Source organism: Kuraishia capsulata, genomic scaffold (assembly GCF_000576695.1).
Source record: "Kuraishia capsulata CBS 1993 genomic scaffold, Kuraishia_capsulata_scaffold_4, whole genome shotgun sequence".
NCBI classification, from domain to species: Eukaryota; Fungi; Ascomycota; class Pichiomycetes; order Pichiales; family Pichiaceae; genus Kuraishia; species Kuraishia capsulata.
Genome location: NW_019172953.1, coordinates 160,814 through 178,946, shown reverse-complemented (window position 1 = coordinate 178,946; position 18,133 = coordinate 160,814). Strand labels below are relative to the sequence as shown.

The following is an 18,133-nucleotide window of genomic DNA, read 5'->3' as shown; positions in this document are numbered from 1 at the left end:
GTGATTGTTTGCACCCATCGCGACTTCATTGGCCAGAAGCTCTGATAGTGCAGCACACAGCTTGTTGTATCTGCCATTCGTTGAGACCAAACAAGGCAAAAACACACACAGAGAATGTCAGCGGCTCAAAGTGAAGAGGAGCGGGAGATCCAGGATCATATATCAGATTCGCATAGCGATGATGAAAATGATCTTGATTCCCACGACGTTGGCAATGTTGTAGACTCGTCTGAAGAGGATGAAGATGATGACGACGATCCAGAGGCCATTCAGAAAGTACGTGAAGGTTTCATCGTTGACGATGACGATGACGACAATGACAACGGCGACGCGGCACAAACCAAAAAGTCTAGGCGGAAACGTCGGGCTGAAGCCGAGAGAAAAGTCCGTGATGACGAAGAATTGGATGAGGACGATCTCGAACTTCTCAGGGAGAACTCAGGTGCTTTGCCGGCCCATTTGGCGGAGAAGTCCAAGTTCAAGAGACTCAAAAGAGCTGATGATTCTGGAGCCTCAGAAGGCCCTCGTGGTCTGACCGAGATGTTCTCTGATGAAGAAGAGGCCGCTGAGCCCGAGGAGGAAGACGATGAGCAAAGGCCTCGTCAGCAATTGGACGAGTTCGATGGTTTCATTGAAGACGATGAATTTTCTGAAGACGAAAACCGTGACGAAGAAGTTGCAAGAATGCGCCGTAATGGAAGAGCCATGAATCAGCTCGCTCACTCATCCATTGACAACGACAAGCTAGGCGAGCTGTATGAAATTTTCGGTGATGGCGAGGAATACGACTGGGCTTTGCAATTGGAGGAGGAGAACGAAGTTGAGACCGAGGAGAATGCACAGCCCAAGACCCTGGAGGAAGTGTTTGAGATGTCCGAACTGAAGGAACATTTGCTAACCGAAGAGGATGATCTGATTCGTATGTCTGATGTCCCAGAAAGGTTCCAGGCCCTGAGAAAGGGAATTGAGCATTACGATCTTTCAGAGGAAGAATTTGCCTTGGAACAGGACTGGGTTGCTAACGAGCTAATGAAGGAGAAGGCTGCGATGCTGGCGCAACAGACCTTTCTGTTGGAACCCTTCAAGGCCTCTGTCAAAACCGTTCTGGAATTTATCTCAAGGGAACTTCTGGAAGTTCCTTTCATTTGGAGTCATCGTAGAGACTTCCTACTGCACACATATCGCGAAGATGGGGCATTAAAGGTTTCTAAGCTGCTGAGCGAGCACGATCTTTGGAGACTGGTTGAACTTGACTTGGAGTACCATCGAATCTACGAGAAGAAGCTTGCGATCCAAAACGTTTACAAGTCCATTGGTGTTTTCGACTCTCTCTACGAGGAGTATATCAAGTCTTCACGCTCCATGGTGGAATTGCAGGACATCCACGACTACCTTTCCTTCACATATTCAGCTGAGATCAAGGACGCTGTTTTCTCGAATGGAGACCTCAAGTCTAAAAAGCATTCAAAGTACGTTGTGTACGAGAAAGTGAGGGCAGACCCTCTTTACGAAGTGGTGAAGGCCGTTGGTATTTCAGCCCAAGAATTCGGTGAGAACGTTTCAACCAATCAGAAGCTTTATCAGACTGAAGACCCCGAACAATCTCCAGAACAAATGGTAGCTGCCGTTGTCGAAGCTGGTGAAAGCTTTTTGGCTACTGATGACAAGGCCCTTGAGGCTGTGAAACACATGTATGCTGAGCAGTTGCTCCATGATCCAAGACTGAGAACCACGTTGAGACTGGCTTTCCAGAATTATGCCAATATTGACATTGTTCTCACGGAAAAGGGTAAGGTCAAGATAGACGAGAACAGCCCTTATGCTGATTTCAAATACGCCATCAATAGGCCTACTGAATCGTTTAGTTTCCACCCGGACCTGTTCTTAAGGATGTTGGAAGCAGAACAGCTGGCTCTGGTTGAGATCAAGATTTATCTCAAGTCGTTTGACTCCTTCACGGATCATTTGTACGGTTCGTTAGCCTCTGATGGAACCTCAGATGTGTCCGCAGCTTGGAACACTTTGAGGCGCTCTGCCGTTGAAATCGCGATGAAGAAGCTGGTCCCTATTGTTTCTTTGAATGTCAAAGAAAAGCTCCGTGCCACCTCTGAGAGGCTTCTTTTCTACGATGTTAGAGAAGAATTCCTAAGAAAGGTAGACCAGGCTCCTTACCAGCCCGCTGGATACTCTAAGGGAACCATTCCCAGAGTTTTGGCTGTTTCTAATGGCCGCGGAGAAAGGGACGACGCAGTGATTGCAGTTATGATCGATGATGAAGGAAGACTCGTTGAATCCGTGAAATTCGAAGAAAAGCTCAAGAATCCAGAGTTTGACCGCTCCTTCCTCAAGGTGATCGAAAGACTACGTCCAGATGTGATTGCCGTTTCCGGCTACAACGTCAATGCGAAAATGTTGCACCAGACGGTTTCGGAGGTGATCAGAAAGAACGACGTCCGTGTCAACAACGATCCGCAAGAAGAGCTCACGTTCGAGACAGACGATGGCGAGGCTCCATTGCTGGAGGTTATGTGGGTGGCTGATGAGACGGCAAAGCTGTATCAGCACTCCAAGAGAGCTGAAAAGGAGTATTCCGACAAGCCTGTTGTTGCGCGGTTCTGTGTCGCTTTGGCTCGTTATGCGCAATCGCCTCTGCTGGAGTACATTGCTCTAGGCGAGGATTTGCCTTCTCTGTCTATCCACAAGCATCAGACGCTGCTCTCTCCCGACAGAGTTGTTCAAGCCATTGAAACTGTTCTCGTGGACATCACCAACATGGTGGGAATCCACATAAACGATGCAGTCAGAGACCCATATAAGGCACTGGCTTTGCAGTATGTTGCTGGTCTTGGGGCCAGAAAAGCCTCGGGATTGGTGCAGAAGATCCAGGCCAATGATGGTGCTTTGAATAGCAGGCAGGAGCTAGTGACCAAAGAGCTGATGTCGAGGCACGTGTTTATCAACTGTGCCTCTTTCCTAATCATTGACTACGATGAGAGTATGGAGGCTGATGGAGAGCCGCTGGACAGTACCAGAATCCATCCAGAAGACTATGATCTGGCTCGCAAGATGGCCACTGATGCCCTTGACTTGGACGAAGGCGATCGTGAAATTGTTGAGCGTGAACGTGGTGGGGTTATCAATTATCTTTACCAGAAGGGCACAGAAAAGCTAGACGATTTGATTATCGAAGAGTACGGTGACGAGCTTGAGAAGCACAACCAGCGTAAGCGTGCCACACTGCAAACCATCAAGGAGGAGCTCCAAGGAAGTTATGACGAATTGCGCCGTAGCTTCAACAGACTATCGGAATCGGAAGTGTTCAGAATGCTCACCGGAGAATCTGAGGAGACTTTCCACCCTGGTGCGGTTATTCCAGTGAGTTTGAGAAGGGTCGATGACCGGTTTTTGGTCGCGGTCACTCAGTCATTGATTGAAGGTAATATTCGCAGATCCCATATGCTTGAGCAGAGCGATTACCGGTCTCCAAGTCAGGTGTTCACTGTTGGTGAGACTTTGAGAGCAGCTGTGATTTCGGTGGACTACTCGGCTTTCAAGGCCGATCTTTCGCTTTTGAAGGAAGACATTTCAAACGCTACCACCAAGTACATCGAGAAGTACGAGGGAACGTGGGATTTCGGTGCTGAACAGGCGGACAAGAAGATCGAGCAGAACAAGGTTGCGACTGAAAACCGTGCCAAGCGGGTGATCAAACACCCTTACTTCCGTAACCTTAACAGCCAGCAGGCCGAAGACTATCTGGCACCCCTCCAGGTTGGAGAGTACGTGATCAGACCTTCTTCGAAGGGTAATAACCATTTGGTGGTCACATGGAAGGTGGACGACCAGTTGTTCCAGCACGTTGATGTGGTGGAACACGGCAAGGCCACTGAATATTCTCTTGGCAGAGTTCTTCAGGTTGGCGAGTTCAAGTACTCTGACTTGGATGAATTGCTGGTTGGCTATATCGGCTCCGTAGTCCAAAAGGTGGAGGACATGGTGAACCACGAGAAATTCCGCAAAGGCACATTGGACGAGACAAAACAATGGCTTGAAAGATACTCAGCTGCAAACAAGAATCGCAGTTGCTACACCTTCTGCTATAACCGCAAGTCGCCCGGCTGGTTCCTGCTGCTTTTCAAGCTTTCCCCGAGCTCCGAGATCCGCACGTGGCACGTGAAGGCGCTGCCAACCGGCTACTCGTTCTCCGGCAACGTTTACCCTGATATGACTTCGTTGTGCAATGGTTTTAAGACAGTGGTAGCGAACCGTCAAAGACCTACTGAGCACCGTCGCGGGCCTCCTGCTGCGGCTGCCGGTTACGGCTACGGTGCGTATAGTGGCTATGGTGGATATTGATGAGCGGCAAAGAGGCAAAAAAAATGGCCAAATATTGACCAAACTACCATATAACATTGTAATCTAAATTAACTTTTGATCTGAAAAATTTTGTAGTGTGTAGGCGAGCTTTGATAAGAGCAATGGGTCCCGCACGTCCTTCAACGCATATCCAATTCTGAAACCCTGGGGCTTTGCTAAATTGTCTCTTCACTCAACCACCAAATATGCGAGTGATTTCTGCATTGGCAATACTGATATCAGTGCTAACAGCACTGGTGAATCTCTACATATACACGTATCCAAGTTTGAACGCGGAGAATTGCTCTTGGAAGCACCAAAAACATCAAAAGCATTCCTATCTGGAGGACGTGTTTGAGCAGTATGCACACACAAAAAAGGGCTACTCAAAGGCCTCCAACGGTGCAAATAGCACTAGTGAAGTTGCTGATATTCGTCTATTGGCCATTGGTGATCCCCAGATCAACGGCAACTGGCCATCCACGAAATATATCAAACGGCTGGATAACTACGGCAACGACTACTATTTGGGCCACATATACCAGGTGATGAAAAGAAGATTGCAGCCGTCTCATGTGGCCGTGATGGGAGACTTGTTTTCTTCGCAATGGATCAGTGATAGCGAATACTATAACAGGACGAGGCGGTTTATTACCCGACTTTTTCCCGGGCCTGAGGAATACACTGCGTACAACCTCGATTTCGTCAATAAGCACGAGGACGTGGACTGGGTTTCGCACATGCATTGGTTCCAGAAGACCCTTGAGGAAGGAGGGTTCAAAGGACCTGATCAATATGACTTCCAGAACATTTACGATTGGACAGAGCACCAGCTTGCTGACGAACCGCTATTCATCAACCTGACTGGAAATCACGACATTGGATATGGCGATACGACATATCAGCACATGACCCGGTTCAGAAGGCTATTTGGAAAGGACAACTATTGGATTGAATATGGGGCTGGCACTGATCATGCTTGGAGGATTGTGGTTTTAAACTCGCTAGCTTTGGATGGCCCTTCGGCCCAACCAGAGTTCCTGGATTACACATGGCAATTCGTCGAGACTTTACGGGAAAGACCATTTGAAGGAAGCACCATACTGCTCACTCATATTCCGTTCTACAAGCGTGAAGGCTTATGTCGCGATGGACCTTTTTCCGAATTGTACACTCCTGAAAATGCTGTTGGGGCCTACGCCATTGGCAAACTCAAGTCCGAGAATCACCTCCAATATGAGACGTCCCAGCGGGTCTTAAGCGCAGTTTTTACGAGCGGAAAGCCGGGAATTGTGATGACGGGTCATGACCATGAGGGATGTGAGAATTACTACAACTTAAGTCCCGAAGGTGAATGGTATGCTTCCAAGGAAGTAGAAGCTGACGTTCATATCAAGGAAATCACGGTTCGGGCCATTATGGGCGAATTTGGTGGAAACACGGGAATTATGACCGGTCACTTCGATGAAGACGCTAAACAGTGGGAATTTGATTATACTCTGTGCCCATTCATTGTGCAGCATGTATGGTGGGCAGCTCAAATAGGGTTGCTTCTTTCTGTTTTGCTGGTTTCTGGTGCGTTGCTGTTTTGAGAGCTGAGGCTTGTCGAAATGGCATGAAAAGCTGCATGGTGCATCATCAAATATCCAACGATATTTTTATCAACTCAGAGATGGAAAACTCGTTCAAAGTTAGTGCTGATAGTAATGCTAAAGATCACAATGCTGTTAGGATATTTGCTGGCAGAACTACCTGGACGTGCAAAACCCTCAAAGAAACAAATTGGAAAGTGAAACTCATTTCGGTCGAAATAGACAACTTTGTCGGATACTTGTTTTTTCAAGGTTTACGTTCAGATGACTGTACTAGTAGTGATAGTGGAGCTATGCTATTGTCCAATACCGGTGCTGAAACCAGCAAAATGCCACTATCATACTATAGGAATGAGCATTTTTTTATTAGTAATGACACCCTAATATCAGTATTATTTGCCCTTTTATATGTAGGATTTTTTGGTCCATCGACACCGACACCAACACTGATAGGCATGGCTAGTGTTATCAGCCATCAATGCTCTTATCAGCTATTGGCAGTATGAGTGCTAATGGAAATAGCAATGACCGCTGTTGGGGATGGTCTCTTTGAAGAAAAACACAAAAAAACGCAAAACATGGCTCAACGCACTAAAATCAATTTTTCTGATGCTATCAAGCCCTACTTTTTGTCGTTATCTGTACATGATATTGAGTAGATCATATCTGACGAGTCTTATCAGCTGAGGGTCCACTGCAAATCAAACGGCAAGCCACCTGCAACTACGTCACCACAATAGCACGTAATTCATTCTATTTCACCAGCAACAACTCCAAATGAAACCTTTTCCACGATCAAACTCTAGTTCAAACCGCTAATCGTGTTGAATTTTTATTGCAACTATTCATATGGCTTAACCCCAGTTGCACCCGCCACTTTTCCCGATCCAGCCCATTCCAGGCTGGTGCATGTGGAATTCCCGATACAGCGACTGCGCCACAACACAGACGGTCGTCCCAGTGGTGGAGCCTTGGTATCTTTTGTTCTTTCCAAACAAGCGGATTACAGCCAATATTGCACCGTTCAAACCCATTGTTTTTTACAGTGCAGGCCTGAAATCTACTCTAATACCTTTTTGTTCTTTTTGGCTTTCTCCGTTTTGCCGCACGGTCGTTATCCCTTGTGTTACCGCTCATCCCGTTTCAGTTCTAGAACAAGGCGCGACCTGCAAAACCCTTCGATCACCACCAGATTTTTGGCTGACACTACCAGAATAGCCTTCAAACTTCAGCATGTTTAGACGCAAGAAGACACAAAAGCCGCCGCCGCCGCTGACCAAGATCCTGGAGGTATACAACGAAACCGCTGCGCTTTCCCTGAATAACCTAAGCCTGGAACAAAACAAGCGGCCAGCGGAAGCCCTTCAAGGCTGGAAAACTCTCCATAACCTTCTTGTTGAGAGATTGGAAGCTCTGGATGGTCATATCACGGGATTGGAGCTGACAGACGAAGAAGCCTATGTTCTGGACGAAATCCGCATATTACAGGCTCAGGCTGATGACCATCTCGTAAGGCTCGTGGGGGTCCTCGAAAGTCAGCCACAGTTACAAGCGAGCCCGTCGAAAAGGACATTTGCGGCCTCCACCTCCAGCTCCAACATGAATGTGCCGACTTTGCGAACCAGTAACCCCCAACCAATGAACACGAAGAAGTCCGCGCCACGGCCTTTGATGAAGACTCTCCGCGGAAATGGATCTAACCCAAGTGTTGCGGCGGCTTCCAGCACGAATGCTGGTGCCAAACAGGCAGCTAACGCTATTTGGAACGACGAACCCCATCGTGTGTGGTCTCCATCTACTAGCTTGTCCGCGGGAAAGTCATATTCGACTCCGGAGGACGCCTTTCGTGATTTTGACAGTGTCTCTGAGCGGGATACGGCTGATGCTCGTGCTGAGACCTTTGAGATGCTGGAGAATACTGGTAATTCGTCTCGAGTTACCCGCAAGATTGCGTCCAAGTCTCACAAGAGCGAGGAGGACTTGCTGGATCTGAAGTCTGCATTCACGTCTCTGGCCGTCAGCAAGTCTCATCCCAAGCCAAAACAGAAACCGCAGTCACAACCACAGCCTCAATCTCAGCAGCGACCTGCAATGTCTGCCAACTCGGCGAACGCCCTCAAGAAATCCGCAGCGGTGAAGCCTATTTCGAACATCAGACAGACGCGATCTCCACAGCCTCCTCATCAGAGACAACCAATCAAAAGTACGCCTGTGGACCGTTCCCATGCTGCTACAAGTGCAAAGTTGGTTACCCAGCAGAATGCCCGGCCTCGGCCTGCACAATCCACTGCTCAGACACCAGTCCAGTCCCAGAGCCATGCTCAAGCTCAATCCAAGCCTCAGTCACAGCCACAATCCCAATATCAGTCTCAGTCTCAGTCTCAATCGCAATCGCAGCCGCAATCTCGCACCGTTCGCGTTCCAGCACAATCCAGGTCGCGTACTCCTGTTAGAGTGGTAGACGATGGCCTTTTGAAAGATACCGAAACACTCGAACAGAGTGACGACAGTGAGGGCGAGGATGTGGACGAAGACAAGCTGATTGCGTCCCTACGCGGAGTGGATCCACTTGCTGCCAAACAGATCATGAACGAGATCATTGTTCATGGCGATGAGGTGTATTGGGATGATATCGCTGGACTGGAAAGTGCCAAGAACTCCCTCAAAGAGACCGTGGTGTATCCATTTCTACGTCCTGATTTGTTTAGTGGATTGCGTGAGCCTGCCAGAGGAATGCTGCTGTTTGGCCCACCGGGAACGGGAAAGACGATGCTGGCGCGTGCGGTTGCAACCGAGTCCAAATCTACGTTCTTTTCGATCTCAGCATCTTCGCTGACATCCAAGTATCTCGGTGAGTCCGAGAAACTTGTGCGGGCACTCTTCCAGCTGGCCAAGAAGCTGGCTCCTTCCATCATTTTTGTGGACGAGATTGACTCGCTGCTGTCTTCGCGGAACAACGAGGGAGAGAACGAATCAAGTCGTAGAATCAAGAACGAGTTTTTGGTCCAATGGAGTGATTTGACCAAAGCTGCTGCTGGTCGTGACCAAGGGGAGGATGCTCAACGTGTTTTGGTATTGGCAGCTACGAATTTGCCATGGGCGATCGACGAGGCCGCTCGTAGGCGTTTTGTGCGGAGACAGTACATTCCGTTACCGGAGTATGAGACCCGCAAAGTGCAGCTGCTTAAGCTTCTCTCGTTCCAGAATCACACTTTGAGTGAGTCTGACTTTGAGAAGCTGATTGCCATGACGGAGTCGTTTTCTGGTAGTGATATCACTGCTTTGGCCAAAGATGCGGCCATGGGTCCGCTCCGTGAGCTTGGTGACAAACTGTTGCTTACGCGAAAGAGCGAAATCCGGCCTATTTCGCTCGTGGACTTTGTCAACTCATTGACGTATATCCGTCCTAGTGTTTCCAAGGAGGGACTTTTGCAGTTCGAGGATTGGGCTGAGAAGTATGGGTCCTCGGGTGTTTGAGGTGCGAGCGAGAGGAGATTGAATCATACGAGGTATTTGCGCGAAATGGGAAAGCTAACAGTAACCTAGGATTACGTTGAGATACAGATTATCAGGTGAAACCTGGGTGTTGACTTCATTGAATAAGTTCCGATTAATTGAGCCTTCATTTTCACGAAATTAAAGATACATGTCAAACTTGAATGGAAGCCACAAAAAAAGCCGAGTGGTCACTAGTAGCTGCTTATTGCGGTCTAACCAGTCATTAGACAGACTGTAACAATATGCAGATATCCGAACCTTCATCTAATTGGCTAACCAATGGTTAACTATCTGCTTATTGTAAATCAACTAGGATCGACTCATGATTTGATCTTCAAGTCCTCATTAACAACTGACACAAATCTTCTCACTTATTTAGCTTGCTTTCTGTAGTCCAAGATTTGCTTGGCTGAGTCGTAGATCATCTTTTCAAATGGAATCAAACTAACTCCCGTGATCTCCAACGTCTTGGAAATGTCATACTTTGGAATATTCTCCTGCAGAAACTTCTTTCCAACCTCGGGGTCGCCGACTGGCAACTCAATTCCTGGAAACTTGTCGTGCAACACATCGAGAACTGACTGGACACAGAAGGGAGCGGTCACAGGAAAGAGTCTGGCATCAGCATACTTGGATGGGTCAGCGAGCGGAAGAACATGAAGACGAGCAACATCACGAACATCAATTGAAAGACCATTTGGGGCAGTGAAAGGTCCCTTGGCATCGGGCTTCAAAGCCAGCACCTGGTTGACAGTTTCAGCCGAGGTGTTGAGAGAAGCAGCAGCCACTGAGCTCTCAAATAACTGAGGCCCCATGACGAACGGAGGGTTCACAGTAGAGATGGTGAAGTTTGGTTTTTCATTCTTGACGAAGTCACGTGCAGCTTTTTCTGCGGTTTTTTTGGACAAACGATAAGACGTGTGTTCAGTCTTCTTGGCCTCTTCCCATTCCATTGGGTTCCACGATTCTTCGGTGTGAATATATGTTGGATCAGTGAACTTGGAAGCATCCAGAATTGCAGCAAATGATGAAGTCACCACAACGTGACGGACTTGAGGCGCATAAGCCTTAATTGCTTTCAGGATCCCAACGGTTCCGTTGACGGCTGGAGTCAGGTAGATATGCTCCATGTCTTCTCCAAGCCCGTATGCGAAGGGCGAGGCTGTGTGCAGCACAAACTCGACTTCAGGGTGGGCCTTGATAGCTGAATCAAATGCATTTGGATCACGGATATCTGAGACAAGTTCGAATGTAAGCTTAGCTTCTGGATACTTGGCCGCGAATTCGGCCGTGATTGAATCAGCTTGTTTCTGAGTACGGACGGTTCCGACGACTGGGTAGCCGGCAGAAAGCAATTGGTCCACAATGTGAAGTGCGATGTAGCCTGAGGCTCCTGAGATAAATACGGACATTTTTGAATTGGTTTGGGATGATGTGTGATCATTCGCATAGTTTTTTCAAGGGGGGTATCAGAGGCATTTTTATATGCATGAGCAAAAGGTTGTGTGCCCTGAGGCACACCGAAAAGGTGGGGGAAGTGCGCAATGTGCGGGATTAAGTGTGAGATAAGCTAGAAGGAGAGAGACATAGGAGATAGAAAGCGGGGGGAAATATGATGAACTGGAGCAAATCAAAGAAGAATACAGAATTACTCTTATGGCTAGTTTTGTCCAATGCCTGCTCGAGCCCTGAGACTAGGCTGAGAGGCCTTAGTTAATAAGTGGGCCCCAGCTCGTTTAATATGAGGTTCATTTGTGTTGAATATGTGTTGATGTGTTAATATGTTGATATGTTGATATGTTGATATGTTGATATGTTGATGTGTTTAAGTGTTTAAGTGTTTATGTGTTCATGCGAGTATATTTGAGTATTTTTTGTGCGACATTGTGCAAAGAAATTGATAGGTAGCCGGACGTCTACGAGTGATGGAATATGTCATCATATTTAGTACGCCTGCATGATGCACACTAAAAGTTACATGAATAGTTATGTACGAGTTGTACGTATTAACAAGAACAAGGACTCAAATATTTTGAAATTTCAGATAATTGGTTTATTCTTCGATCCATATATAATTATGTACACATATTACTAATTAACTGACGTTTCAAAATTTTCCAAAAAACTCAGATTTCTCTAGATTTTGCGCTACAGCAGAGAAGCAGAAACCACTTAGCAGGCATGAATCAGGTTTTTTGCTTCAAGTAATCTCCAAATATACAAGCAGTGTTACTCTAAATCATTCTCTTCATGATTTGAAGTGAATACAGCCATATTTTATCCTTTTTATCGTATGTTCGCTTATATCTATTTACCTTGGCGTGCACACCAATTCTACGCCGCACGTAAATATTGAGAGTCGCAACGATTCTTAACTGTTACGCCCGTATTACCCATAAATAGCAGTCTATATGTTACTTTTTGCTCCCTATAAGCGCATATAATTGTATCTTTCGATAAATTTAAAAACCCAAATACAAGCATTAGCTCATTGCTCATACTCGCTTAGGAGTGTGCATGAGTGGACAGAGATAATAGATAGCATATTGAACAGCACCAATAATACCTAATTACCGCCAAAGTACCACCGGGGCGATTAACAAATTACCAGCATTCCAGCCTTTCGGTGTACCTAAACTGTTGATCCAACGGCCATACAGGACGTCAGCCCCAATTCTATCAGCACACACCCTGACATCACCGTCGGATTTGGCCGTGGCCCACCCGCCAATTAGGGTAACTGCTAGAGAATCACGGGACCAGAACCACGAAAAGGCCAGGAACTGCCACACTTCAATCACAATCAAATAGAAATCTCAACAATAGCAACATTATTCTCAACTTCTAAGATTTTTGACGGTAAAAATCTCCCGAAATTCGGCCGAATTTCCACTTCCCAAATGTTAGCCGCCCAATCGTAATCGGCCAAAGACCAAGCGACCAAAGCGCCGTCGGGACGCCGATGCGTTGCCGCCGAATTGGGATGTGCTGCCTGAGATTAGGTGGACATTGATCCCGGTGATATGGTCGCTTTCTATACTCCAAATCTTTTTATATTCTGTTTCGCTCCTTTTCTCTTTCTTCTTACTAGTTCTATAGTTACTTATTTGTCAGATCCACATGTCAACTACTGCCTGGACTGTCGATCAGTGGTTGCGGTTCCACCAGGAATCCACCCCACAGAACTCGTACGCCGCGCTTCTACAACTCGTCAAATCCCAGCAAATCGCACCCGCGGACCCTGCCTGGATCTCGCTGGCATCACCAGACATCCTTGAACATCAATGGAAAATATTGCAATCGAAGGCTGACAAAAGTCAGTTACCGCTGTACGGAGTGCCTATAGCGGTTAAGGACAACATTGATGCCAAGGGATTTGCAACCACAGCCGCATGTCCCTCGTTTTCATACGAACCCAAGGAGGATGCCACAGTGGTAAAGTTGCTGAAAGACCAAGGAGCAATTGTCATTGGTAAGACCAATTTGGACCAGTTTGCTACTGGTCTGGTCGGAACCAGGTCTCCCTACGGAAAGACGCCGTGCGCATTTTCGCCCGACCATGTCTCAGGTGGGTCATCAGCTGGATCAGCCAATGTTGTTGCCCGAGGAATTGTTCCGTTAGCCCTCGGAACCGATACCGCTGGTTCTGGAAGAGTTCCGGCTGCCTTGAACAACCTGATTGGCCTAAAACCCACCAAGGGAGTCTTTTCGTGCTCCGGAGTGGTCCCAGCTTGCCGTTCGTTGGATTGTCCTTCAGTCTTTGCACTCAACTTGGGAGATGCTCAATTAGCGTTTAATATTCTGGCCAAGCCAGACCATTCCGACGAGTACTCCAGACCCTTACCATCTAATCCTTTGCGTGCATTCGGCCCAAAACTGCGTGTGGCGGTGCCAACCCAAATCGACTGGTTTGGAGAGACTCAGAACCCTGAAATTTACGCCAAAGCCGTTGAAGCTTTCAAGGAGTTGGGCGCTGAGATCGTTCCTTTGGACTTCACTCCATTGCTGGACCTTGCCAAATGTCTTTATGAAGGCACCTGGGTTGCAGAAAGATGGGCTGCCACACGCGAGTTCCTTGCTACGAACCCACCGGTTGAGGATCTTGATCCGACCGTAACCGCCATCATTCGTGGCGGTGCTAAACATGACGCGGCAACCTCGTTTGAGTACGAATATAAGCGCCAGAGACTTGTCAAGGACTTCCGTGCATCATGGCACGATCTGGATCTGATGCTGGTTCCTACTTGTCCTTTGAATCCTACTTTTGCACAAGTTGAAGCTGATCCTGTTAAGTGGAACTCAATCCAGGGTACCTGGACCAACTTTGTGAACCTGGCTGACCTGTCTGCCTTGGCAATCCCAGCGGGATTCAGACCAGATGGACTGCCACAGGGTGTGACTCTTCTCTCTGATGCGTTTTATGATTACGCTCTTCTGGACGCTGCTAACAGAGTGTTCAAGACATTGTGGAAACAGCCTCGTACCCTCGGAGCCACCGAGGTTTTGGTCGGAATTTCCGACGAACTACATGCACTGCCCAAACCGGACCTCGAATCCTCGGTCAAATTGGCCGTGGTGGGCGCCCATCTCAAGGGCTTGCCATTGCACTGGCAATTGCAGAAGGTGAACGCCGCTCTCTTGGAGAAGACAACTACTTCGGCTAGCTACCGTTTGTATGCACTACCACAGGTGGGCCCTGTAGCCAAACCGGGACTCAGACGGGTATCCGAGGGCGGTTCCGAGATTGAGGTGGAGGTGTATGCTGTGCCCACCGAGACTTTCGGTCAGTTCATCGCTATGGTTCCAGAGCCTCTTGGAATTGGGTCGGTCGAACTGGCATCTGGCGAGTGGGTCAAATCGTTCATTTGCGAGGAGATTGGGTACTCCCAGAAGGGCACCCAGGATATTACCGAGCTGGGCGGCTGGAGAAACCACTTGGCAGTCAAGAAGTCTTCAACCAAGAAGCCATTCGACACTGTTCTCGTGGCAAACAGAGGTGAGATTGCGGTGCGCATTATCAAGACCTTGAAGAAACTGGGGATTCGCAGTGTTGCTGTTTATTCCGACCCAGACCAGTACGCAGAACATGTGCTCATAGCCGACGCCGCAGTTGCGTTGAATGGAGTTTCCGCCGCACAAACGTATTTGGATGTGGAAAAGATAGTTGCTGCATGTAAATCCACCAATGCCCAAGCTGTTGTGCCTGGGTATGGATTTCTCTCCGAGAACGCGGACTTTTCAGACCGGTTAGTCAGGGAAGGCATTGTGTTTGTGGGACCAGCCGGTGACGCCATCCGTAAACTGGGACTCAAGCACTCGGCTCGTGAAATTGCCGAGAAGGCTGGTGTTCCTCTAGTCCCTGGATCTGGTTTAGTAGCCTCGGCTGCTGAGGCCCGCAAAATTGCTGCCGAGCTCACGTATCCGGTAATGGTCAAGTCGACCGCCGGTGGAGGCGGAATCGGATTGCAGAAGGTGGATTCCGAGAAGGATATTGAGCGGGTGTTCGAAACCGTTCAGCACCAAGGAAAGGCCTATTTTGGCGATTCGGGTGTGTTTTTGGAGCGTTTTGTGGAGAACTCACGCCATGTTGAGATCCAGATGTTTGGTGACGGTTACGGAAAGGCCATTGCTTTGGGAGAACGTGATTGTTCCCTTCAAAGAAGAAACCAGAAGGTGATCGAAGAGACCCCGGCTCCTAACCTTCCAGAGACCACCAGGCAGAAGATGCGCAAAGCTGCAGAGCAACTTGGTGCTTCCATGAACTACAAGTGTGCTGGTACCGTGGAGTTCATCTATGACCAACAAAGAGACGAGTTCTATTTCTTGGAAGTCAATGCCAGACTCCAGGTTGAGCACCCCATCACGGAGATGGTTACCGGAATCGATTTGGTGGAATGGATGCTGCTCATTGCGGCGGATATGCCACCAGATTTCTCGCAGCCAATAACCGTTTCCGGAGCTTCGATGGAGGCCAGATTGTATGCTGAGAACCCAGTCAAGGACTTCATGCCTTCGCCTGGTCAATTGACAGAGGTCAAGTTTCCCGAATGGGCTCGTATCGATGGTTGGGTCAAGAAGGGCTCGGTGATTTCTGCCGAGTACGATCCTACACTGGCTAAGATCATTGTTCACGGTAAAGACCGTGCAGATGCTCTTGCTAAGCTCCGCCAGGCTCTCAACGAGACAGTGGTTTATGGGTGTATCACCAATGTGGATTATTTGAGATCTGTGGCTAACTCTGCCATGTTCGAGAATGCACAGATGCACACCAAGATCCTGGATTCTTATCCATACCAGCCAATTGCTTTCGAGATCACCAGTCCTGGAGCATACACCACCGTTCAGGACTTCCCAGGCAGAGCCGGGTACTGGCGTATTGGTGTTCCACCTTCTGGGCCAATGGACGACTATTCCTTCAGACTTGCAAACCGCATAGTGGGTAACCACTCCAAGTCGCCTGCAATTGAGATCACGCTCAACGGACCATCGATTCTTTTCCACCACGAAGCTGTGATCGGTATAACCGGTGGATCTGCACCAGTAACCGTGAATGGTGAGCCTGTTGCGATGTACGAGCCAGTTTCTATCAAGGCGGGTGACAAGCTCGTGATTGGAAAGCTTACCACTGGATGCAGAGCTTATTTGGCGATTCGGGGCGGAATTGACGTGACTGAGTACCTTGGATCCCGGTCGACTTTTGCCCTTGGAAACCTCGGTGGCTATAACGGTAGGGTTCTCAAGCTTGGAGACGTTTTGTTTCTGGGCCAGCCAAACTTGCCAGCCTGTTCGTTGCCAGCTCCTGTTTCAGCACCTGCAACCGTTCCTAGAGCTTTGGTGCCCCAATTTCCAGCTAAAGAATGGACTGTTGGTGTGACTTGCGGTCCCCACGGGGCCCCGGATTTTTTCCAGCAGGAGAGTATTTCCGATTTTTTCAGCAGCCAATGGAAGGTGCACTACAACTCTAACCGGTTCGGTGTGCGTCTGGTGGGGCCCAAACCTAAATGGGCCCGTCCTGATGGGGGGTCTGCCGGTTTGCACCCCTCCAATGCACACGACTATGTATACTCGCTGGGAGCCATCAACTTCACCGGTGACGAGCCAGTTATTCTGACTTGTGATGGACCATCTCTTGGTGGTTTCGTCTGCGAAGCAGTTGTGGCCCAAGCCGAGATGTGGAAGATTGGTCAGGTCAAGCCTGGTGATCTCATCACGTTTGTTCCGATCTCTTTTGACGGAGCTTTGAAACTGAAGAAGACGTTGGATTCTGCCATTGCTGCTCTATCTGGTTCTTTGGCGGCTCTGGAGCCAATTCCAGGCCCTGAGGACCCGGTTATCACGAGATACACCGAGTCCACCAATTCACCAGTGGTCACCTATCGCCAGGCCGGTGACCGCTATGTGCTGGTTGAGTATGGTGAGAACACCATGGACCTCAACCTCTCGTACAGAGTGCACAAACTGATCGAAATGGTCCAATCGCACAAGACCGTTGGAATCGTCGAGATGTCGCAAGGTGTCCGCTCGGTTTTGGTGGAGTTTGACGGTTCGGTGATCTCGCAATCCACTCTGGTAGAAACTTTGTTGGCTTACGAGAAGGAAGTCTCTTTTACCAACAAATGGAAGGTTCCCTCAAGAGTGATCAAGCTTCCAATGGCATTCGAGGACAAGAAGACCCTGGATGCTGTTCAGAGATATTCCGAGACTATCCGCTCCAATGCACCCTGGTTGCCCAATAACGTGGACTTCATTGCGAGCGTAAACGGAATCGAAAGATCCACAGTGAAGGATATGCTATACGCAGCCCGTTTCCTGGTTCTTGGACTTGGTGATGTTTTCCTGGGAGCTCCATGTGCAGTCCCATTGGATCCTCGTCACCGCTTCCTCGGAACCAAGTACAATCCTTCAAGAACGTTTACCCCCAACGGAACGGTGGGTATTGGTGGAATGTACATGTGTATCTACACGATGGAATCGCCTGGTGGATACCAATTGGTGGGCAGAACCATTCCGATCTGGGATAAGCTATCTCTCGGAAACCATTCCACCATAAATAACGGCGGAAACCCATGGCTCCTTTCACCCTTTGACCAGGTGGAGTTCTATCCGGTTTCCGAGGCAGAACTGGATAAGTTCAGCGAGGATGCTAGCCACGGATTTTTCAACGTGGATATCGTTGATAGTGTCTTCGACCACACCAAGTATCTGGAGTGGGTGACCGCCAACAGCGATGCCATCGAGGAGTTCCAACAGGCCCAAGGTGGTGAGAAGATGGAGGAGTTCAATAGGCTTATCCAGATTGCCAACGACGAACTTTCCAAGTCCAGTGGGCCAATCGTGGACGAGAACGAGAAGTATCCGGACGAGGCGGAATTGGTTTACTCTGAGTATTCCGGCCGTTTCTGGAAACCACTTGTCGAAGTTGGTGATGAAGTCAAGGAGGGCCAAGGTCTGGTCGTGGTCGAAGCCATGAAGACAGAAATGGTGGTGAACTCACCAAAGAACGGAAAGGTGTTGAAGGTGGTTCACAAAAACGGTGACATGGTGGAGGCTGGAGATTTGGTTGTCGTTATTGTTTAAAGAGGAAGGGCTTCTGCCTCCTCAAATTTTAAGTCATTTAGTTTATTGAGAATGTGTTTTTTTTGACGTCAATGTAGATACAATAAGGCCACCGGGTGGTGGTACGGAAG

The 18,133-nt window shown here is 48.5% G+C and overlaps 5 protein-coding genes across 5 annotated transcripts; 4 read left to right on the top strand and 1 right to left on the bottom strand.

Moving 5' to 3' along the window:
• Positions 1-114: 114 nt before the first annotated feature.
• KUCA_T00003206001 (uncharacterized protein) lies at positions 115-4,356 on the top strand (the record flags this gene model as incomplete). Its single annotated transcript, XM_022601598.1, has 1 exon — positions 115-4,356. One exon carries the CDS (start codon positions 115-117, stop codon positions 4,354-4,356), a length of 4,242 nt encoding a protein of 1,413 aa, XP_022459224.1.
• A 206-nt stretch (positions 4,357-4,562) lies between these two features.
• KUCA_T00003205001 (uncharacterized protein) lies at positions 4,563-5,948 on the top strand (the record flags this gene model as incomplete). The annotated part of the gene is made up of 1 exon (XM_022601596.1): positions 4,563-5,948. The coding sequence occupies one exon, from the start codon at positions 4,563-4,565 to the stop codon at positions 5,946-5,948; it is 1,386 nt and encodes a 461-aa protein (XP_022459223.1).
• Positions 5,949-7,181: 1,233 nt separating this feature from the next.
• KUCA_T00003204001 (uncharacterized protein) lies at positions 7,182-9,425 on the top strand (the record flags this gene model as incomplete). The annotated part of the gene is made up of 1 exon (XM_022601595.1): positions 7,182-9,425. One exon carries the CDS (start codon positions 7,182-7,184, stop codon positions 9,423-9,425), a length of 2,244 nt encoding a protein of 747 aa, XP_022459222.1.
• A 392-nt stretch (positions 9,426-9,817) lies between these two features.
• On the bottom strand, positions 9,818-10,858 carry KUCA_T00003203001 (uncharacterized protein; the record flags this gene model as incomplete). Its single annotated transcript, XM_022601594.1, has 1 exon — positions 9,818-10,858. The coding sequence occupies one exon, from the start codon at positions 10,856-10,858 to the stop codon at positions 9,818-9,820; it is 1,041 nt and encodes a 346-aa protein (XP_022459221.1).
• A 1,708-nt stretch (positions 10,859-12,566) lies between these two features.
• KUCA_T00003202001 (uncharacterized protein) lies at positions 12,567-18,023 on the top strand (the record flags this gene model as incomplete). The annotated part of the gene is made up of 1 exon (XM_022601593.1): positions 12,567-18,023. One exon carries the CDS (start codon positions 12,567-12,569, stop codon positions 18,021-18,023), a length of 5,457 nt encoding a protein of 1,818 aa, XP_022459220.1.
• Positions 18,024-18,133: the final 110 nt, after the last annotated feature.